We start from the raw sequence: 23785 nt of genomic DNA on the forward strand, positions 1-23785 counted from the left end.
ACATGGAGTTCCTGGAGGTCCTGACCGATGGCCTGAACCGGGTCCTGCTGGTCCGCGGCGGCGGCCGCGAGGTCATCACCATCTACTCCTGAAAGAGCAGCCGCCCCCCCTCCCACCGTCCACCCCCCACCACCACCAGCACCACCGCCGCCATCGCTCCCTCCACCCCGTCCCCGCGTCCAGCTGCACCGCCGCCCTTCCAGGGCTGCTACTCGCCTTTCATGCCATGTTTCTTTCTGTGAGAGCGTTGTCTCACACCCCCCCCGACCCGCCCGACGGCCCAGCTCAGCCTCAGCTCCATCCCCCCCCCCAGCGCAACAGGAAAAAACCTGCTCCACTAATCTGCCGCCTATCGCAAGCTCAAGACTAAATAAATGCTACTTAGAGCTGTTCTTCTTTTCTGCTATAGTCTGTAATCTGTTGTAGTAACTCAAGATGTGGCTTCGAGGGTTAGGGTGGTGGTGGGGGGGTGTCGGGGTTTTTAGCTGTGGTGTGTGCATACATGCATGTTCTCTGTGTCTGTCCTTGCTTTAAAAAAAAAACTGCAGTTTTGCTTTTCCCAAAACACGAATGTCGCCAAAAAAACGCAGCTTCTGCTCGGAAGAGGCGAAGCCGGTTTGTAGGACGTCGTCGTGACGGGACGCCTCCCACAGCCCGTTGCCTCTGAAGGCAGAGACTCTGCAGCCCACGGTCAGCATCACCAGCTGGAGGAAGGAGGAGAGCACATCTTGTTGAGTATGAACTGTGAAAACACACATGTTTGAAGTAGACCGAAATGTGGGTCAAGCCTGCAGTTTTTTATCTTTAACTTGATCTATTTTTAGCATGGCATCCTTCCAACTGTGTGTGTGTTTTTTTTACTCCACTTGTTCTGTTACTGCCATCTCTTGTCTTTTCTTGGTGGCTGTTTATCCCCGTGGCCACTGTCGGTGCCAAAAAAAAAAAATTGACAAAAAGCGAAAGACTTAGCTTAGTTTGTTGAGATTGACACGTAATTAAACTGTGAATAGTTTCTCCCACCCCACAAACCGAGGAGATTTTTCACCGCCAGCACCTCTCGACCCTCGTGTGACTCGCTGTAAATAATGTACAAGCTCTGACGTGTTGTTGGGTATGAGTGTAGTATTTTTGTGACAAACCGAAAAAGCTCGCAGCGGAGAGGAAAAAGCTTCCTTCGCACGGAGGGGCAGCTCGGAAAAAAATCTGTTTTTAAAAGATGTATTTATTTACGTATTTATTTATCGCATTTATTTAATCAGATGGCATAGGTTCCTGTCTCTATGGTAACCGTCTCTGTAACCTCGACGACGCACTGCACCTGCACTCTTCACCACTGTGCAACAAGTGAAACTATGATGATTTCATCATCAAGCTCATTTAGGAAGATACTAAATGTTATTTTTTCATGTAGAGAACAAATATGTATTTGTGATTATAGAGAAGAGTTATACATATTTATGACATACTTTAGGTCATGTCATTTCACTCAAATATATATATATATACATATATATATATATATATATATATATATATATATATATATATATATATATATATATATATATATATATATACATATATCATTGTTTTGCCAAATTAGATACATTACTGTGCCATATCAAAGTATTTTTGGACTAGAAAAAAAAACTAAACTTTATTGATACCAACAGAAGAGAACAAAGTGTATTTAAAAAGATAAATAAATAAAGATTACACGTGTCTCAGATTGGGGGCGACTTGTAGCTGGGATGTCGCCCTACGGATAATTAAAAAAAATAATAATGTTCAAAGGTCCATAAATCACCCAGCCGCTGAAGTATTTACTAAAACCAAGAAGAGACGCCGATCATCCATCAATTATTTGTTTATGAGGTTTGTTCCAACCAAACACAGGAGGACGGCTAGCGTAGCTACCAAACCCACTCTGTCCACAGAGATGAACTCTATGCAGTAGGTTCTCCAGTCAGATTTTATATCCTCCACGTCGCTGTTGATTTGAGCCACACGTGTCCCCGGCTGGACAAGCTCCAGAGCAAATTAGCTTGGAAAAAGTGCATCTCGGAAGGAATGTGCAATAGTTAAAATCCGGACTCACGTGATCACGTTATTTATTTTTTTAACACATATATTTTGTATATGTAGATTTCGTAAGTCAGAACCATCTCACTCTGACCAAGGACAGATGTCACGTTACTTTCATTAGTCCTATTTTCTTTTCCTTGAAAAAAAAAAGTATTTTTGGTCATTTGCACTTGTATTAGAGGTATTACTATAAATAAATAAATATATATATATATGTGTGTATGTATATGTGTATATATATTTATATTTATATATATATACCTGTATATATACACACACATTTATATAAACACAGTATATACAATATAGAGAAGCAAAACAAATTAGTTTCTAGAACTATTTAAAAACCAGTATTTAATGTTTTTAGTGTTGCTTGAATGTCTGATCATATGTTGTGAATGCTGCTAGTATATATAGGTTTATTTGTACTGTAAATAGAGATGACTGAATCAACGTTAAAGATAAATTAAAGTAAGGGTCTAGACATACATATCAGTGGTGGTGGGGGCAATCTGACAAGACGAGGCTGTGCTTGTAAACATTTGGACAGGGTTAGCGTTCCGTTTTATTAAAGAAGATATAGTGAATAAATAAATAAATGCAATATCTAAACTGGGGGCAAAACCTCCACCCCTTATTTACTCTTTTTAAATGCTCCCTTCGCAGTTCTCACAACTTTACAAGAACAGGAGTTGCTAAAACTGTTTTTTTTTTGTGTTTTTTTTAATGCATTTGCTTTTTAGAACTACCTTCGACACCCGCGATGCTTAACAAGAAACCGCTCCTAGTTTTCAAAGATTTTGGGGTGCAAAAAAAAAAAGAGAAGAAAGAAATGATTAGTATTTTCTTTCAGTCTCACAACAGTTTTTGAATGACACGGTTACTTTTGGATCATCTCTACAACACCACCTGCATCATCTGAGCCTTTAAAGTTTATTCTAAAGAAAAAGATATCTGATGTTTATTGGATAAGTTTATTGGAAATTAATTAATTTATTATATTATAAATGTTTTCTAATTGCTGTTTGCATGGTACTCTGTGGCAATATTTGTTTTAGTGGTTTCTATAGTGATGACTTACATGTTCAAGGTGCAGGGTGAGGGGACATGCGAATGTTTTAACAGATCAAGTCAAACACGTGGCCAGCCCTTGAAAACGAGTCTTTTGCAACCAGAAAGAAAAAGTATGAGTTCACTATATTGTTACTTGTTATATTTCAAATCTTGCTCAAGTAGTCTTACGTAACGTAATAGGAGATTTTTGAGTTTGCGAATAGTTGAGCCTTAGAAGGGTCATTTTCTCTTTTGTAAATAAATATACCACTTTAAGTCAGAGACACTGTAACCTACTAGTGTTGTCTTTTGTTGTACACTGTTTCAATCACTGTGGATGAAGTCTTGGAGTTTTGTAAGATCATGTGCAATATTTTTCTCACATCGGTTTTTCTCATTTAGTCGAGTAGGTTTTTATGCTGTGGAAGTACCAGGAGGTGTCAGCAGACATTGATTTGAACACAGTATTTGCCTTTTGGACCATAATGATCTAATATGTTGAGCTCAAATGTGGCTGAGACAGAAAAGCACGTCACATTGAGGGGCCTCCTCAGTGTAGACTGTCTCGCAGTGACCTCTGGTGGCGAAAGTGTGTATTGCACCAAGCTGTGGCCGTGTGACAGCCCACAGTATCAAAAAAAATAAAAAATGTAATTAAAAAAAATCCTTTTCATCTTCAGAGAACTACCTGCAGAAGTTATCATTCAAACATTTTTGTACATTTTAGCATGCTTCACATTCATTTTTTTTTTCTTTTGAAAAATGTCTTAAAAAGAAAGATATTAACTGTTAAATTTCTAGTGCTTGTCACTCAATCTGTGAGGTGAGCCCTCCCAGAATCCCCCACTTCCCGTACACCATGTAACCCCCAACCCCATGGTCTCCTCCATCCCAGCCACAAAAATCCACCCCAGCTCTGTATTTTAAATGTGATTGCAGTGTAATTAATTAAAATGATCAAAGAAGAACAAAACTCGCGCTTCCAATTCTGGTACCGGCTCTGCTTGGACAACGCGGGGAATAGTCGACTTGGAAAACCAGCACGCCCCTCTCCCCCAGCTGATCCATCACCGAGATCAGACCCCTTGCCTGCACAATTGTAGCATGAAACAAACCTGCTGGTGATCATTACTCAGTCTCCATCCTTAAATGGAAAATAAAGGGCTCTGAAACACATCTGTTGCCGGGTTGAAGAGGCTGTTTTGTTATAGATTTGAAAGACAAGCAAAATAAACACCAGATTATTGCAGAGAGGGGGACACAGTCTGCAACTTTAGACAAGATCCTGCCCTCCAGGCGCCTGATGCTGGAGGGAAAACAACAGCTTAAATTTCACACAGTTGACATCTCTGGGAATCAGATGAGGAAAACCTCAAGTGGCTATCGACGCGGTGCAAGCAGAGCCCCAGTCCAGTTGTTGTGTAACTCAGTGCATGCATGCAACTACCCTGAACAAGGTATTTATTGGGTGTTTGTGATATAAAAAGTATTTTTGTTTATATTGGTCAAAAACTTTTCTTTCAAGTAATATATTTTTCTTTCCTTTAAGAATGGCCTCGTTGTATCCAATATGAGTATTAATATTATGAAGAAAAAAAGTGTTTTCTTTTCATGATTGATCTGTTGAGAATATCCTCTTAATGTCAATTTTCTGCAGAAAAGAAAAAAATAATTACCAAAGTATATATTTTAGGTGAATGAGAAAATGTGTGCTCCAGTGAATTAAATGCAGACAAGGAAAATTGGGTAACCTTTTAATGAAAAAAAAGAGACAACAAAAGATGAACATGGAAAACAAACAAAAGCAAAAACATTCAATTGACTCATTTCGACTCACCAGCCGTAAAGTTTAGTTCCTAAATGGTGATTCTTTTCCCAACTCTTGACCTGCATTTTTCCCCAAAATGCTCTTTTCTTCAATTTTAAGTTTTCAAAAAGTACAATCTTAAACTCAAGCAGCAGTTTCTTTCAGATGAACAATTAAGATCTGTCTTTAATTCACTGGAACTGCTTGAAATCTTGTCTGGATGCTTGAAAAAAAAAAAAAGAATCAATGGATGTAGATTGTATAAATCCGCATTCATCAGATTTCCCGACTATGAAACGTTTGTTCATTCTGAGACGGTCATTACTTTTCCTTACTCCTGTACCCGGTCTTACAGTAACGCTGTGGTGTTTCGGTTCTGTGGGAGTGTGTACGTGTGTACGTGTGCACTTGTAACTGCTGGGGGCCGGGGTGGTAATGGGCAAGGGGCGGGAGGGGGCTACGTGTAAATAAATCAAATAGTTAGTGTGGAGGTGTTTATTTTCTGTGTCAGTGTAAGTTAAATATTCTGAAATAAAAATATTATTCTCTTGTGATTCATAGTACATTAAAAAGAGGAAAAAAGTAGTTTTGTCTTACATTTCAAATGCTTATCTCTATGGCTTCTGGCGATACCCGTTCCATTTTATAGATTTGTCAGCACAAAATGCAATAAACCAATACCATTTTATTACAGCAACTGTGTCTGTAGTTTTTAATCATGTCTTGCTTTGACAATGAAAACAAAAATACAAATTACACAATGTGCAAAACTATTTAAAAAAAAAAAAAAAAAAAAAATATCATGAATGGTAAAAGAAACACTTCCATCAAAAACCAAAACATACTTCGTATCCTCACTATTAACTCGCTTGTAAAAAGACTGAATAAAATTATTCAGGCAAATAATTGAAAGTACAGACAAGGTCAATAGTCTGAATAAGTCGTCCAATTTTAACAACACAATACTGAGGATAAAATAAAACAGTTTGCTAAACACCGTTACAGTCTACTGATACACACTTGGATGAATGGGGGCCGGGTCACTGCGGTCAGTAGTGTCGGGGGTACATGGACATGGGCGGCTGGGCCATGCTGGCCGCCGGCCGGGGCGCCGGCTGCTGGGACGCTCCAGGACCCACCAGGCTGTTGAGAGACGGTCCACTCTGAATCAGCGTGTCCAGCGCTTTCTGGACACTCGGGTTGTCAAAATTAATACCCGACGTGGACACGGGAGGCCTCTGGCCGCTGGGAGGGCCGGACAGGCGGCCCGGCGGGGTCCCGTACGGCTGAGAGCCGGCGGGGGCGGGGCCGGGGCCGGGCATGGCTGCGTGGGTGGGGGTTTGGGAGGAAGACGGGCCCAGGGAGCTGTACTGGTGGGACTGAGGGGTGCCGGTCGTGCCGGTCAAAGGCCCCGAGCCGCTGTTGAACAGACTGAGGATTTTAGCCTGCAGCTCCTGCTGGTGACTGGGGTTGGCGGAAGCGCTGGAGCCGGCGGACATGCTGTGGTGACCCGGCTGCAGGGGGGTGTGGGTGGACGCGGCCGGGTGTGGAGCGTGTGAAGGGTGGGAAGCGTGTGGAGGATGGGAAGCATGTGAAGGAGGGAGTCCGGCGGCGGACGGGACTCCTGCAGGAGCTCCCACGTGACCTGCAGCTGGAAGGAGATGCTTCCGGTTAGAATGTGATTCTCTACATCAGGGGTGTCAAATGTGCGGCCCTCGAGAAGTTTCCAACGCAAAAAAAACGAAATGTTAATTTACTCAAAAGGAAGACATAAATAATTGCCATGAATCGCAGCATATCCGATAATATATTTCTTCTACAAATCCACCGTTATTCCACAAAGTGAGCAGTTTGACATTTTTTTTGTTTTCTAGAATGCATTTGCCGATTTTATTTCTTTGTAGATGGTCGTTTATTTTTATTAACTGACTACTATTATATATTTTCGCAGGAAAAATATCACTGCTAAAAAAGATGATAGAACATATTTATTCAGAGAATTTCAGTTTTGAATACGAGGATAGTGGTAAAGTAAAACAGTTAAAATAGAAGTGCTGACTTTTTCAGCACACTGGCGTAGATATCCGCGCCAATTCTTAAAAATAAATACACTTAATTTTACTGGAAAAATCTCTAAATCACAAAGAAAACACTCTCGGATGTAATAAGAAAAGATTTTGCTTTTAATTAAATTTCCTATAAAAAAAGCAAAATATAAAAAAAACATACTTGTTAAAAGTGTTAAAAGTATCTTGCATAATTTGAAAAAAAAAAACGAGAAATTTCAAGAAAAGATCCTGAAGAAATATATTTTACATAATTAGAGTGTAAACAAAGTGATATTTCCTTTAAAATTAACTAAACTGATATTGGATTAGATAACAATAGTAAAAAAAAAAGAATTAGGAAAAAAAGATTTCGCACCGTTTTTCTTATTTTGAGCGTGTGGCCCGCAATAAATAAATTGGTCAAATCCGGCCCGCCAAGCAAAATGAGTTTGACACCCCTGCTCTACATCCTCAATAACACTGCTGAGCCGCGATCACAAGTAATGTTTCTTCAAATCAGACACATGAATGGCAAGAATTTCTTACCTGCCAGTGGGTCTCCTGCGCTTCGTACAAGCCGCGTTCGCTTGTCCTTCAAGTACACAATGAGGCTGTCCAGTTCCTCCGGGGTTAAAAACCTACCACACAGGCAAACAAAAACTCATTTAAAGGGGACCTATTATGAAAAACATGTTTTTTCTTGCTTTAACATATATAAAGTGGTCTCCCCTCAGCCTGCCAACTCAGAGAAGGAGGAAAGCAACCAAATTCTGCAGTGTCTGTACAGCCGCCCGGATGATCCATCCAGTGTGATGTGGATCTACGAGCCGTTCAGATTCTGCTCCCTTCGTTACGTAACGAAAATGTGATTTACATAGGTTGGCCTCCGATGCGTGAAACCACACCCACAACTAACTCTGCCGGCCGGAGCTTCCGCCATTTTTTCGTAGCGATGTATCGCGTCATTCAGGCAGCCAATCAGCACAGAGCCTCATTATCATAGCTCATTTATTTAGCAAAAAAAAAATCAAAAGCTTGTTTTTAAAGACATTCAAAGCCTGTTTAAAATAGGTATTAGATGCCATAATAGGTCTCCTTTAAATCAACCAAAATCATGTGGTCTACTGTAACTCTGGTTTTCTAAGATCAAGATGTCTCAGTTTTTCTTCATATTCTGTATTTATGGAGAGAGATACTCCTGCACTTCTGGCTAAGGGAATATTTTTTGCCTACTTGGCTGCCCTTTAACTTACCTAAAACTTGCAGACGATATATTAACTGGCAGGGTGCCAGAATCTGTGACAAAAAAACTCAGGCTGCTCATTTTGCACAATTTACACTTTAAAAAAATATATTTTTTGGTTTCTTCCTTCTTGATTGCTGTTGTAAAACAATGCATCAGTCTGGGATCTATAAAGGACATCCATCCATCCAATTTTCTTGTCAAGTTTCCTAAAACACTCAACCTGCCAATATTGATTTAGGTCCATTCTAAATTTGTTTCCAAAAGCTATAAAATCACATATACATTTTGCAATTTTGCTTTTAATTAACCATTTAACAATTAAGAAAGAGTAACATGCAGCTAATCCTTCGGAAACAGTGATATATTATCCACACCCACATACTACGTCTTCCTAGATTATTGTTTAAGAAATAAGAGGCAATACACTGCTTCGGTTTAAGTAATATAACTTGTTTCCAGCAGAAACATTTTTTCCATTGGAAGCTCTTTTCTATTAACTTAGATCAACCCAGTCGGTTACTTTTACATCCAGAGGTGATGGAACTAAGAGCTGATGTGACTGACAGGTAGAGGCATCATTTCCCCCCCATCATTAATGGAATATGTAACAGACTATTGGCCAGTTTTAACATTTTGCAGTTGTTCATTCAACATATGACAAACACTTCTACCAGTTTGAGAACATGAAGCGTGTTACCTGTTTTCTGACAGCAGGGTGACAGACGTGAGCACAGATGTGGGGTGGCTCTCTCTGTCGGGCTCCCTGAGCAACACGTCATCCGCCATCTTGGCAGCTTTTCTTGCGATTTCCTCACGTTCTTTTTCTCGGTTTTCAACTTTGTAGGTATCGTAGTTATGGGCAACCAACATCATGGCATCCTGCATTGGCATGTTTCGATGCTCTGCAGCATCAAGTGCACAAAAACACATAAAATTACAAGAATAACCAAAGAGGTTTCACCTTTGAAATGCTGCACTTTTTACATCTGGGGTGGATTTGTACAGGACTGTCTCAGAAAATTAGAATATTGTGATTTTCTGTAAAGCAATTACAAAAACAAAAATGTCATACATTCTGGATTCATTACAAATATTGCAAGCCTTTTATTATTTTAATATTGCTGATCATGGCTTACAAGTTAAGAAAACTCAAATATCCTATCTCAAAAAATTATAATATTCTGGGAATCTTAATCTTAAACTGTAAACCATAATCAGCAATATTAAAATAATAAAAGGCTTGCAATATTTCAGTTGATTTGTAATGAATCCAGAATGTATGACATCTTTATTTTTTTTTAATTGCATGACAGAAAATAAAGAACTTTATCACAATATTCTGATTTTCTGAGACAGTCCTGTATACTGTTGCAGTAATTTACCTTGAGGTGTGCCAAACAGGATGTTGACGGTGCAGGAGCGGTGCACCTGGTGCTGTTGGGTAATGATGATGGCGAAGGGAGTGCGCGCCCTGCCCACATCCTCCAGTGCTTGGGTGAGAGACACTTCTGTGTTGAGGAAGATCAGATCCACCACCATTCCCAGGTCACGCACCTTTCGCCCGACCGTCTCAGCGTACTCCCTACTGTTGTTTTCATGCAAAAGTACAGGCCGACACAGACACGCACACACACACACAAACAGACACACACACAGAAGAGCGATATGAAATAAAAACATGTCGTGTTGAATAGGGATGGGAATCGAGAACCGGTTCTTGTTGAGAACTGGATTCCCTTATCGATTCCAGTGGGCGCGAATGACGTCACCAAACACGTTGCACGTGCGCATTCGCGCCCAGCAGGAAAACACGGGGACAAAGCGGCATAAACGCTCGAAAGTTTGGTTACATTTTACCAAAAAGGATGACAACAGGGCGACAATACTTGCAATGTGGACATTTTAACAAAGGGGGGAAACTGTTAGGACTCGGCCGGCTGATGCGCTGGGAGCGCGGAGTCAGCCGGCGTGTGGTAAGGCTGATTTATGGTTCCGCGTTACACCAACGCAGAACCTGCGACACGCACCGTACGGCGTACCGTACGCCGTAGGTTCTGCGTCGATTTAACGTGTAACCATAATTCATGCTTTAGAAGAGCTGCGCGCTCGGCCCCGTGGACGTGCCGGGCCGCTCCTGACACAGCTGCAGCTCGTCAGCTCATCTATGGGAGAAGTTAAAGAGCTTCTACCGCTAGATGCTCCTTTTATCAAGGCAGGGAAGAGTATCAGGCCAGAATAGATGAATGTCACCAGCAGTGACTAAGTTTGTAGTGTTGAACATGTTACTGGACATTCTTGTGTAATTGCCACAAAATAATATGTTGTTTTTAGTTAATTTCTACAGAAGAATATTTATTTTATTATTATTATTTTATATTAAATACATATTTTATATTACAAATCATTTTTTTGGGGACCCCCTGGCACCATCGAGGAGCCCAAGGCTGGGGGCGTCTTAAGACCTCACTTATATTTTTTTGTTCAAAGATATAAAACAAAGTTGATACTTAAAATTGTTTGTTTTCCTTTTTTCCCAAATGAGAATCGATAACAGAATCGATAAAGAATCGAATCGTTAAGCAGAATCGAAAATGGAATCGGAAAAATCTTATCAATTCCCATCCCTAGTGTTGAACCTGTCCACATCTTTCTGGTCCAGGACCAGAGTTCCCAGTAAAGAACGGAGAGTGAACTTACTTCTGTGCCTTGTTGACGACGATCACTGAGCAGTCAACGGGACGGTCGGTGTCGTAGCGCCGCTGGAGTTCTTCATAGTACTGTCGATACAGCTCATTGCGACGACGCTCTTCTGGACGAGTACGATCATCTACGGCTGAACAGAAGCAGAGGTGATGTCAACGTCACTTTAATTCCATTTTCACATCTATTGAATTTTATTTATACAGCGTCTATTGCGATACAAGTCGTCTCTAGGTGCTTTCCAGAGAGTCACAACATGACCCCCCGAGCAATTCTTACATAAACAATGGCTGGTAAAATCTCCCCTTTAAGAGGGAGGAAACCGTGAGCAGGACCTGCATCATAATGGGGGAGAAGAGACAGATATATTGTCAAAGGTATGAAAGTCAAGATATGTAAGTATTAATTATCCGTGAGCAGGAGAAGTTCTATGTACATATTACTGATACATGGTTAGTTGGTGTACTACAGAGACTACTATATAAACAGATTTCTATAGATATTACGGAGATAGAAAAACGCTGTTTTACAAACTAGATTACTGTATTTTCTGGACTATAAGTCGCGCTTTTTTTCATAGTTTGGCCGGAGGTGCGATTTATACTCTGGAGCGACTTATGTGTGAAATTATTAACACATTATTACCGGTTTATAATTTCACATGTCATTTTCACACTAAACCACAAGATGGCACTCTAGGTCTAGGACGATGAGTCTGACGTAAGCAACGTAGAAGAGGAAGCGCTGCATCTTCTACCTCCGGAGTTAGTGGAGTTGTTTAAAATTGACAGCAGGATGAAGATTTAATTGGATTTTAGTTATTTAGAGTGACGGGGATGGTTTGGTAAACTTCTTAGCATTTATTTATGCTATAGTTATCTGAATAACTCTTAATATATTATGTAAACATACCAGGCACGTTCTCAGTTGTGTCATGTAACGTAAGTATACCGTACAATAATTCAGCCTATTGTTGTCTGTATTCGATTTTTATTTTAAATTGCTTTTCAAGATGACATGTCTGTTCTTGGTGTTGGATTTTATTAAATAAATTTCCCCCAAAAATGCGACTTGTACTCCGGAGCGACTTATAGTCCAGAAAATACGATAAGATGTTGTTTAAGTGACAAAAATCTAGAAAACAACACCAAGGTCTCACACAGTTGTCCTGCAGGCCATCACAACACCACCTAATCCCTTCTCAAGATGCTTTGGACCAAAAATAATAACCTCTGTTTTATTAGAATTTAAGAAGCAAAACATTTGTGGACATCCGGTCCTTGATGTCCCTAAGACTTGCCTGAAGTTTAGCTAACGGTTCTGTTTCATCCGGCTTCATAGACAGATCCAGATCATCAGCATAGCAATGAAAATTAATGCCTGGTTCCGGATAATACTTCCCAAGGGCTGCATGTATTAACTGTCTCTCACACTGAACCCTGCGGGACACTAGCAGACCCTCGTCTGTACTGAAGAAACCTCGCGAACAAACTGGAATCTGTCAGATACATATGATTTTAACCGACCCAGAGCTGTCCCTTTAATCCCATTAACATGCTCTAACCTGTGCAGTAAGATGCTGATCTACAGTATCAAACGCAGCACTGAGGTCCAGCAGAACTAATACGGACACTAATCCATTATCTGAGGCTATAAAGGTCATTAGTGACTCGAACCAGCCGTTTCTGCGCTTTGATGCATTCTGAGCCCTGACTGATAAACTTCACGTTGATCATTTCTATACAAACGGTCACATAACTAGCTAGATATAGATACAGATATCAATGTAAGGTTGGAAATTGGTCTACAATTCGCTATGATGTCTGGGTTACAAGGGTTTTTTGAGTAAAGGTTTAATCACTGCAACTTTAAAAGGCTGAGGAACATATCCTTAGTTTAGGGATAAATTGATCTAGTCCAGAGGTCGGCAACCTAAAATGTTGAAAGAGCCATATTGGACCAAAAACACAAAAAATAAATATGTATGGAGCCGCAAAAAATGAAGTCTTGTATCAGCCTTAGAATGAAGGCAACACATGTTGCATGTTTCTATACTAGTTAGAACTGGGGCAAGTTTTTTTTTCATTATGCACTTTGAGAAAAAAAGTCGAAATGTCGAGAAAAAAGTCGAAATGTCGAGGAAAAAGTCGAATTGTCAAGATTAATGTTGAAGTACAATCTTGAGAAAAAAGTCGAAATGTCGAGAAAAAAGTCGAAATGTCGAGAAAAAAGTCGAATTGTCAAGATTAATGTTGAAGTACAATCTTGAGAAAAAAGTCGAAATGTCGAGAAAAAAGTCGAAATGTCGAGAAAAAATTCAAAATGTCGAGAAAAAAGTCGAAATGTTGAGAAAAAAGTCGAAATGTTGAGAAAAAAGTCGAAATGTTGAGAAAAAAGTCGAAATGTTGAGAAAAAAGTCGAAATGTTGAGAAAAAAAGTTGAAATGTTGAGAAAAAGTCAAAATGACGAGAAAAAAGTCAAAATTGAGAAAAAAGTCAAAATGTCGAGATTAAAAAAGGAAAAGAAAAAAAAGAGAAAAAAGGAAAAAAAGGAGAAAAAGAAAAAAAAGAAAAAGAAAGGAGAAAAAGAAAAAAAAGAAAAAAAGAAAGAAAGAAGAAAAAAAGGTCAAACATTTTTGAAAAAGCTCCAGGAGCCACTAGGGCGGCTCTAGAGCCGTATGCGGCTCTAGAGCCGCGGGTTGCCGACCCCTGATCTAGTCCATTGGTTCATTTACTTTACTTCAATGCAATTTGAATATCAAAACAAAATCACTCCAGTCTTAGTGAGAACTCTGATTCAGTATAAATACTAGTCATACAAATTATTTTTTACTATTAAATGTATATTTACATCTTAAATTTTCAACGGCCTCATTGCTTGAGCTGTTGCCTCCATAACCCAGGACAGGTGCAGCACACTTACCGGGTTGCTCGCGGCGTCCGTTCCAGGGATCCGCGTAAGCCTCTCTGTACGGTTCATCCTTCCTCCTGTAATAGTCTTCTGCGCTGCTGCCACTGCGGTAGTATCGGTCAAATTCCTCTCTGCTGAAAGATTTCAGGTTAGGACCGAGTGTAGCTATGCGATTCAGGACTTGCAGTTGATGGGCTGATTGACAGTCACCGGTATGCAGGCTCTCGTGGATCGCTTCTGATGTCCTTGTCTCTACTGGTGGAGCTGCGGTATCGATATTCAGGCTCTCGAGAGTGGCTACTCGGCCTCGGCTCTCGAACGGGGTCCCTTCCATCACGGCTGTCCCGAGGCTCGCGCCCATCCCGCCCGTCACGGGCATCACGAGCGTCACGACCATCCCGCGCATCACGCACATAAACAGGTGAACGGGACCGGGGTCGGGGCTCTTTGTTGTACGGGGCCCTGAGAGAAATATCATTAAATCAGTGAAAAGGCATTTTAAAGTTTAGACTCCCTATGAAATACTATTCTCTATTGAAGATAATAAATTAATGGCTGGTATTTGAAAAATAGTAATCCCAATTTATTCAGTTCAAAAATAAAATATTCAGATGAGAAGCTTGGCAAACGATCTCCATTTTTCTGATTTTATGCAGGGAAAAAAAGTTGTTCCAATCTTACCAACAATCCTAGAAATTGTCCAATAAATGGATATTCAGATGCATCACATAATGGTTTTCTTTAAAACCAAAATGCACTTTTTCCTTTAAATCATTTGAATTTTAAAAATCACTTCAGCAAGTTTTTCTCTGCAATCAAACAGAGAACTTTTTGGGTAGAAAATGTTTTAATGTATTTGCTTGACCAAAAAAGTTTTAATTTCAAAATGTTTAACCCAAGTTGGTCACAGATTCAAGATTCAAGCTAATGAATGGTTGACAAAAATAAACAAACTCCTCCTTTGGAATACATGGTGTTACTTTGCATAACACTTGGATCCCCCCCAGCAATGTTTGCAATTCCTCTAATACACCTTGAAAAATGATACAGCAAACTCCTGCATTCATAATGATCAGCTGTTGAGCAAGACAATTCTCGATTATAGTTTTATTTATTTGAAATGGGTGCACAAGAAGCACGTCACATTTACGCTTCTGGACTCAAGAACTGATGGCGATCAGCCTCTTCAGTCACATCACTTTTCCCTTCCGTAACATCTGCATTTTTCCACAAATGGTCCAAGTGTTACAGATGGTTCAGATGGATCAGACGGAACGTGAACTTCATTGCAGAGTAATGCAAATTGTGTTGAAAAAAAATATCCAAGTACATCCCCAAATAAGTAAGGATTGTAAACCTTGTTTGAACACCCGGTACACCAATCTGCCGAAAGCAAGTTCCTCCTTGATGTGTGACCGTTAAATGATGAGACTCGAGTGAAAACGGTTATTAAGTGGCCGGTTGAAAAGTAGTTTTAAGAGCTACTACCCAAGTAATGAGCATAAACGTACAATTTAAAAACAAGTTTTTAAAAGGACAACCTTTGACAACTAGTAGCGCGACGGAGAAATGTTTTAAGATTTGTTCCCACGATCGGCATGTTTCGCACGCACAGGTAAGCACATGGTTTTATTTTCTCCATTGATTGAAAAGATCGGAAAGGTTTTCACTTCTTTAATTATTAAAAAAAAAACTACACAAATGCTTTGGCAATTATAAGAAAGAAAATTCAACACAGCTGTTCAGCCTCAGAGTAGTAACTAAACTAATAGATCCTTTAAAATACACATTTATTGTAGTTTCCCGACACCACAAAGTGTTTTTTGGCTTTAGGGGAGCTGCCGCTCATTTTCAAAGCAGTTTCATGTAAGACAGTATTGCAGGTTTCAAAGCCAATGACTTTTAATATTAATTCAGTCACATGGGGAAGAGGAAATATATATGTATGTAAATAGTTTTTTGTTGTTTTTTTTTTTTTTTTAAACTTTGTCTAAGACCTCTGTCTAAGGTTTTATATATCAGGATATAAAGATTTTGGTATTTAACTGGAATTAAAATGAGGTAAATACAGCCTCACATGACATACTTTTAGCCTATTATGATTTAAGATAAAGCCAAGCAAGCAGCATGAAGTTTGCATCTTACACTTGGAAATAACATGTTAAGTAGAAGTCTCATGCTGAAAATCCAATGTACTTGACTGATCGCAAACAAGTGTGGCGACTGATAAAATCAGGGGTTTGCTGGTCCAGAAAAGAACAATACCCAGGAGAAAAACAAACAACCAGCAATGACTGCTGGTTCTACAAGGGCTCTACTTCTTACACAATGTTTTTTTTTTAACAAGTTCAAGGGCTTTAATGCCATGTGTTTATCTGAGGTTGCATTTACATCTTGTTGGGACCAGATATTTTCTCACATCCTGATATATTCAAACAATAGATGACTGAATCAGTGTACTTTTACCACACATCTGTATTGACTTCAACCTGAAAGTAGCATATTTGCGCAACTAAAAGAAATGTCGGAGAGAAATCAGACAGAAAAGACTTGCTGAAAAAACACAAGGTAAAGAATCTTGGAAAAAAAGACACTTTAAAGTACATAAATATATTTTTTCTTTATTTCAACACATCAGAAATGTTTTTACTTGGGGTGAAATATTAATTGCTCACAAACCCGTCCAATGGTGTGACCGCTTCCATAATGTGGACGGCATTAGTGGATATTATAAAAGGTGAGGAAAAGTTAAATACGCTTTTCTTTTTTTTTACCGACACCATAGGCGATGGTAGTTCTTCACACCCGTTTCGCGTTACTTTACCTTCGTGGTGGACTCTGCTGGGATTGAGGTTTAGCTTGCCGTCGCTCCACTGCCATATTTACATCTGAAAATAAATCAATCCAAACGTTGAACATAACAGTGACATGTAGATCAGCCAATGTTGTTTACGCAAAGTGACTGGCCGCGTCAACAGCTTCGCGATCCAAATGAAATAAAAGTACCAGGATCAAAATTTTTAAATCCAAACTGGACGCAAGCTCAAAATACACCGAAATGAGATGTAAAATCTGTTAAATTGAAATAGAATTACCAACAGGTTACTTAACCATGTTTAAAATTGAATTGTAGTTTACTACACTGGAAATCAAATTCAGACAATCGCAATACTACAAGGACTTCCTCAAGATTTCATAGACTTTAACTTGATTACAATTTAATAATGTTTATGAACATTATTTCAATAGTATGAATTTAAATCACAAAATCTAAAGCTTACAAATTTGGATGTTTTTTCCTTTTAATTATAAAATGCCTTATTGAACACCATGTATGCTAAAATGTCACAAATAGGTAGTTAAAAGGACAAAATACTGTAAACCTGTGATTTCTTAAAGCAGTACAAAGGAACTTTTAAAATTTTAGCTCAGTGGCTCAACCTATAATGTGGAGAAAAAGTCACTTCAATAAAAGTGTCCCTACAGGACTGTCTCAGAAAATTTGAATATTGTGATAAAAGTTCTTTATTTTCTGTAATGCAATTAAAAAAACAAAAATGTCATACATTCTGGATTCATTACAAATCAACTGAAATATTGCAAGCCTTTTATTATTTTATTATTGTTGATTATGGCTTACAGTTTAAGATTAAGATTCCCAGAATATTCTAATTTTTTTAGATAGGATATTTGAGTTTTCTTAAGCTGTAAGCCATGATCAGCAATATTAAAATAATAAAAGGCTTGCAATATTTCAGTTGATTTGTAATGAATCCAGAATGTATGACATTTTTGTTTTTTTAAATTGCATTACAGAAAATCACAATATTCAAATTTTCTGAGACAGTCCTGTATATTTACTCTTCTTAGGCATCTTTAATTTTCTCTTCCATCATTATTTTCTTGAGTCTTAGCTCCATCTGCCATAATGTCCATTGTAGCTATGTGAACTACTTTCATTGTTGTTGTGTGACTTGAGCCTGATTTATGCTTCTGTGTAGCAGGTAGAAAATGCACGGCCCCTAAACCATTTAGACTTCTGTGTCATCGGTTGTATCATTCTGTGGTCCCACCACCAAGCACAAGGTGGTAGTGTATGTTTTTTTTCTGCGGCACTGTACCATGCAGGGCAGAGTTTCCTTTCGTTTACGCCTTGGACATTCAAATTCAAAATAAAGTATATTTTATACGAGTTGGAGCCGATATCCACCCAACGGTGTAGCCTGAAGTTCACCTCACTCCAAATGTAATTACACAAGGAGGACCACAAAAAATCCAATTGGTAAATTTAGTTATTTTTCAAATTTCCCACCAATATTTCTTCTTCATTATTTTCAAGTTGGGTAGTTTGCTGCAGTCTGTAAAAAAGACTGATGCTCAATATTTATCTGTTCCAAATCATGTAAAAAATATACTTTTGTTTGTTCCATTGCTACATACAGGAAGGAAACAAGGAAAATCGGCACTGCAAGCTACAGTGCTGCAGAACCTATGCCGCCGCCTAGTGGTTGGTGATGTAATTACAGAGGGACTCCAACAATAATGCAGAAGTATGAACACCAGAGACGGTGGAGGCGCCATGCATAGTTGCTACGCAGAAGTATAAACCCGGCTTTAGTACTTCAAAACAATATGCAGTTGTCACAGAGACAATTAAAAAGCGATAAAAGTTAATTTGACTGGATTTTACTGACAGTAAGACAGTAGACCGTAGGGATAAAAGATGACGCAAGCAAATATTTCTGCAAATGAAATTATAACTAATATTTTAATCTGAACAAATGTCCTTTGTCCTGCTTTAATAGATACCCAATAAGACCAAATGCAGCATATATGTACTACTATCAAAGAAGCTCCCAAACCAGAAACACTTTCATAGCTCTTATAAATTATATAAATGTTGTTCATGTGTGCGCCGCAGGAACCATGAACAACCCCAGTCCATAGGACTCCTTTCAGTGTTTCTGTTTTAGGTCCTTCTTTGGAGTAGAAGCTTTCCCAACGTAAGGGGAATCATCTTTTCCTGTAATGATTGATTCAGCCAATGCAAGTGCAGTTATTTCTTAACTTATCAATGTGTTACCGGAAAGGGGCCTTACAAAGCCTTGTGAACATCAGTAAAACTTTCCATAAATAAAAGGTTTTTGGCTGCTACAAATCCGACTAAAACACAGGGGAATGGAGCAACAGTGAAGTCCACAATTTACTGAGATAAAATTAATTTTAGGAATTACAGGGTTATTTGGCCTACCCTAAAGTGCCCAGTGGCATTTACATGTTTTTTAAATTTCTATCTTCAAATACAACCATGGGGAGAGAGAAAAATAAATAAGTGAATACATACAAATTTAAGAAAATAACTATTGCCGGTAACTTTGTCCTCAGGAGCTCCCTATTTGTCACAACCCTTAACAAACCTTTAGAGCTTTATTGAAAAATTTGACTTGCCTTGGTTGAGATCCACATGAAACACAATGTGGTTTATTCCTCATGACATGACTGACTTATGATGATTATTCAAACGAAATCCATTTCCTATAACAAGCCTTGCCTTTACAAATTTCCAAAATACCGCTCCTACGTCAAAGCAGTACCAAGGCCGATTCAGAGCAAATGGTTTACCGTATTTTGACGACCATTAGGCGCATATAAACTCCTCCTTTCTTTTTTTTTTTAAATGTGCCGCGCGTCCAATGACGCAATGCGCCCATTGTATTATTGTAAGGCGGACGTAATTGAGGCCACCATGAGAAGTTAAAGGGGGAAGGGGGGCGCGTGAATTGCCCGTGATTTGCGGACGTGTTAGAGACCATCATCATTAGAGACCAGCTGACTTTCGACATCCCGGTGAATCACACAGTGGAGAGGAAGGGGACCAGCACGGTGGCGATCCGTACAACGGGGTATGAGAAGTCATCGTTCACTGTTGTGCTTGGTGGCCACGCTGATGGACAGAAACTATGGTGATTTTTAAAAGAAAGACTTTGCCTAAAGCGACTTTTCCAGCCGGGGTCATTATAAAGGCAAATGAAAAGGGCTGGATGGATGAAGGGATGATGATAGAGTGGCTGAGGCAGGTCTATGTACGGTGAACCGGTGGTTATTTCCACACATCACCATCGCTGCTGATCTGTGACTCTATGCGCGCCCATCTCACCAGACAATGTAAAAAAAGAAGTGAAAAATATGAACGCTGTGCTTGCCGTTATTCCGGGAGGTCTGACGAAGGAATTCCAACCGCTGGACGTCGGTGTGAACCGGCCGTTCAAAGTGAAGCCTGAATTATGGTTCGGCGTTAAATCGACGCAGAGCCTACGCCATAGGTTAAGTCGTAGCCTACGCCGGACCGTACGTGCGCGTCGCCCCGTAACCTACGGCGTAGGCTCTGCGTTGGTGTAACACGGAACCATAAATCAGCCTGCGAGTGGCGTGGGAGAGATGGATGACGGAGGGGGAACACAGTTTCACAAAGAGTGGAAGGCAGCACCGGGCAAGTTATGTCACAGTTTGCAGATGGATTGTTGATGCGTGGGCTAACGTGTCTGCTGGGACAATTTTGCAAGCTTTCGCAAAATCCAGCATTTCCGAGGCGCCGCACGGCACGGAAAGTGACTCCGACAGCGAGGAAATTCCGACTGGCACAGCTGATTTAGCGGAGCTCTTTAATGCAGAAACAGAGGATGAGGACTTTGATGGGTCTGATTAATGTAAAAACTGAAATAAAGTACAATCAAATTAAGTTTTGCTCCCGCTCTATTTTTCAATATGCGCACTTGTGTGCGTGTTCTGCGGCGTGTGTGTGTTCAACAACCACTAGTTTTAAGTTATTAAAAAAGGGGTAAAAGATTAAATTATCCATTGTGAGAAACAATTTGTTATTCCTGCATGTTATACAAACAAATGTCTGATATTATGCAAGGCTGATTAGATTAGATCAGCTCTGTTCCCCTCTCAGTCTGATGTTATGGGTTACCTTCCCAAACAAATGACACCCATTACTGCCAGCCAGGTGCCACAGCAACAGAGACGATTAAATAGTTGTTTTTTTTTTTTAAATGAAATGCAGGGCCCCTTGAGCTGGGTTGAAGTTCAGAAGATCAACGAGCATATACCAATTCTGCTTGCGTAAGGAGAAAGTTTTATTGAAAAAAAAAAAAGAACCTCAGGAGTTCCTAGTATACTCTTAAAATGAAATATTCATTATGTGAAAACAGGCTTTCTTACCATTTAAATTAGGGCTGAACAATTTGGGGAAATCACATTGTGATTTTTTTCGCAAAAAGACAATCCAATTTAAGTTGCAATTTACATGCAACTTTTTTCTTTATCAATAAAACCTAATATATGCTTTTAACATGACCATAAAAATACTATAATCATTAAGTATAAAACGTTCTGTCCCATAGACTTGGTGCATTTATTTCCAGTCTTGCATCTTTTAAATTAGTCAGTAAATACAATATGCATTCTACTAATAATACAACTAGTGCTTTTTTATTTTTAAAAGGAAGTTTTAGTTAGATTTCTTCAACATTATCAACCAACAGGTCTACTACCTCAAAGACAAAGTTTAAATATAAAACTACTGAGAAGACACTGAAGAATACACAAATTTGAAAGAGTAAACTGGTTATCTTAAATAAAAATGATGGAATATTGCTCTAGAATATTGATCAGAGTCCTAATCAGAGGTCTGATAGGCAGATAAAGTTCTTAGCATCCAATATTCCACCACAGGAAAAGAACCATGAAGTAGTTTCATTGACTTGTTTAAAATGTTTTAATTATTCAAATCCGAAAATCATGAAAAACGTTTGCTGGTGCAGATGCGCATCTCTTGACGCAGAACCCGTTTATGTGCTGGGGCTCACGCCCCAATTTAACTTCTGCTGTACCATTTATCAATGCCGTTAACCCAGGTTAAGTCACCACGCTGAGTGGTACCACATCCTTGGCTAAGCACGTGGTTATTGCCCGAGTGATTTCGCCAAGCCGTTTTGAATTACACACTTTTATGGATTGACACTTTCCAATATTTCACAATCACCGTTTTGGGATTTTTGTCTTGTCTGGCACGCGCGTTCTCGGCATTTTAGCCAAAACAACTGTCCGACATGACTATGGTTTTGTGCTGGAACAAATTTGTAGTATTACCCTGTGAAGTAGCAAGTAGTAGAAGTTACCATGGTATGCTCTGCATGCTGCACAGCATCTTCTTTTAAAACCAAAATAATCCCACAGCGCAGACGTGCTGTTCATCTTCGATACTATTCACAGTTGATCAAAATTATGACTGTTCCGTCGAGCCACAAGGCCATTACACAACAGATGAAAGTGCAGCATGAAAATGTGATGCAGTAGAACGCACTGCTCACTCTCGTGTCACGTGACCACCGTGTAAATTGCTCTCGCTCTCACTGCAATTACAAAACTGCAGTGAGAGCGATTTTAAGATATTGCAAACGCAATTTAACCGTGCATTTTGCCCGAGTTTAAGTCAATTTTGAACATTTGAAAGTAAGGAAAAATGTAATATAGGACATTTAAACAAGCTCATGTTGCAGTAAGTTCCAAAGTATGAAGCATATCAACATCACCTGGTCTTAAATATATGTGAAGATGTTGCATCTGGTCTTAAGGGGTTGTCCTAGTGTGGACAACTACGATTAAAGTGTTAAGCTTTGGAAAATTACATGTTTGATCCACTTCTTTGCTGACATTTTTAATGACAGATGAGAAAAATAATGCACTTCAGAAGTTTTGCGTGACAATAATAAATAAAAAAGGTATCATTGATGTGAATGTGTCTTTATTTTGGTTCTATGTCCCTCTCAACAATAGAAACCCATCCCCTTTAGTTTGACATTGACACGTTTTGCAGTTAAAGCTTACCTATTTTGTAACCTTTATATATTCTGCCCTTTTGGGCCGCCTTTGCAGCTTCAGCTTCCTCAACGCGCTCAAATTGTACAAATCCATACCCTCGAAACAAGGATACGCCTGGAAGAGGAATATTTTAAGTGGCAGAAACTTAGGACCATTCGAAAGAACATTTGGATACCTAATCAGTATTTCACTTAAAATCGATCAGTACATTATGGCATTTGTTAAAAAGACTTGTCTAACTTAATGTGAATTGACATTTAAAATATTCCAAAAGCTGTGTCAGTGAAAAGTCTACTCGACAAATTGCAATGAATCAAAATTGACGACTTATCGGTTATGAAGTTACTAACCGACTATCTCCCCGTGTGGGCTGAACAGCTCTTCCAAATCCTTATTTGACATGTCAGAAGTTGGCAAATTCCCAACAAAAATTCTTCTCTCCAAATCTCGTGGATCATTACTGCTGCAGGTGCGTGAAAATCGCCCCTGTGATGGGCTGCGGCTTCTTCTGCGAGACATGACTAGATCCCACGGTTTACCAGTTTCTTTCTTCGTGCGCCTTAAATGCTTCAACAGGTTCAGGTCGTTCGCAAAAAAGCGTCTTTAAAGGGTCCACAATCCTGAAACATGTCAGTGAGTTAAGAGAAGAGATCAAATTCCTCAATGGATGAAGAGTTGAGTGGATCAAAAGTTGTAGATCACAGTTAAAACAAAGCACACACTCAAATGCAGTTGAAAAAGTGTTTTTTCCATATGAAAACGCTTAAACTTGAGAAAAAATTTCTTTGCAAAAATACTCCTGTTTGAAACACAATGACGGTATTTTTTTTTTCTTTCCTTAAATTGTGTTTTGGTCCCATTTAGCTCTTTAAATTAGTATGTTTGCTTTAAATTAAATTACACAACTGTTAAAATACAAATACATTGATCAAAAAAAGCAGATTCACTAATTTCGTGAAGCAGTGGACTTTAATATGAATTTCCCACCATGCAAGTTTGTAAAAACTTCCGTTTTTTTGTGTCATTCCCATAGGTTTTTGAACCAGTCAG

General features: G+C 39.2%; 2 protein-coding genes across 8 annotated transcripts in view; one reads left to right on the forward strand and one right to left on the reverse strand.

Moving 5' to 3' along the window:
* Positions 1-5625, forward strand: part of slc12a5a (solute carrier family 12 member 5a) — a 239261-nt gene extending 233636 nt beyond the window's left edge. For all 4 annotated transcript variants that reach the window (XM_061726813.1, XM_061726814.1, XM_061726815.1 and 1 more), the window contains one exon: positions 1-5625. In XM_061726813.1, coding sequence (XP_061582797.1) covers positions 1-92 — 92 coding nt within the window. In that variant the 3' untranslated portion in view covers positions 93-5625.
* Positions 5624-23785, reverse strand: part of ncoa5 (nuclear receptor coactivator 5) — a 24260-nt gene continuing 6098 nt past the window's right edge. Inside the window, exons 3-12 of one of the 4 annotated variants that reach the window (XM_061726818.1) lie at positions 23086-23355; positions 22742-22849; positions 16674-16737; positions 14060-14311; positions 13862-13980; positions 10937-11072; positions 9622-9824; positions 8937-9141; positions 7540-7631; positions 5624-6596 (exon numbers count right to left, since the gene is read on the reverse strand). In XM_061726818.1, the coding sequence (XP_061582802.1) occupies positions 5995-6596; positions 7540-7631; positions 8937-9141; positions 9622-9824; positions 10937-11072; positions 13862-13980; positions 14060-14311; positions 16674-16737; positions 22742-22849; positions 23086-23254 (1950 nt within the window). In that variant the 5' untranslated portion in view covers positions 23255-23355 and the 3' untranslated portion in view covers positions 5624-5994. Of the gene's footprint in view, positions 6597-7539; positions 7632-8936; positions 9142-9621; positions 9825-10936; positions 11073-13861; positions 13984-14059; positions 14312-16673; positions 16738-22741; positions 22850-23085; positions 23356-23785 lie in introns of all 4 variants that reach the window. The other 3 variants (XM_061726817.1, XM_061726819.1, XM_061726820.1) reach the window with 3 other exon arrangements.

The sequence above is a fragment of the Cololabis saira genome, chromosome 8 (assembly GCF_033807715.1).
Source record: "Cololabis saira isolate AMF1-May2022 chromosome 8, fColSai1.1, whole genome shotgun sequence".
Classification (NCBI taxonomy): Eukaryota; Metazoa; Chordata; class Actinopteri; order Beloniformes; family Belonidae; genus Cololabis; species Cololabis saira.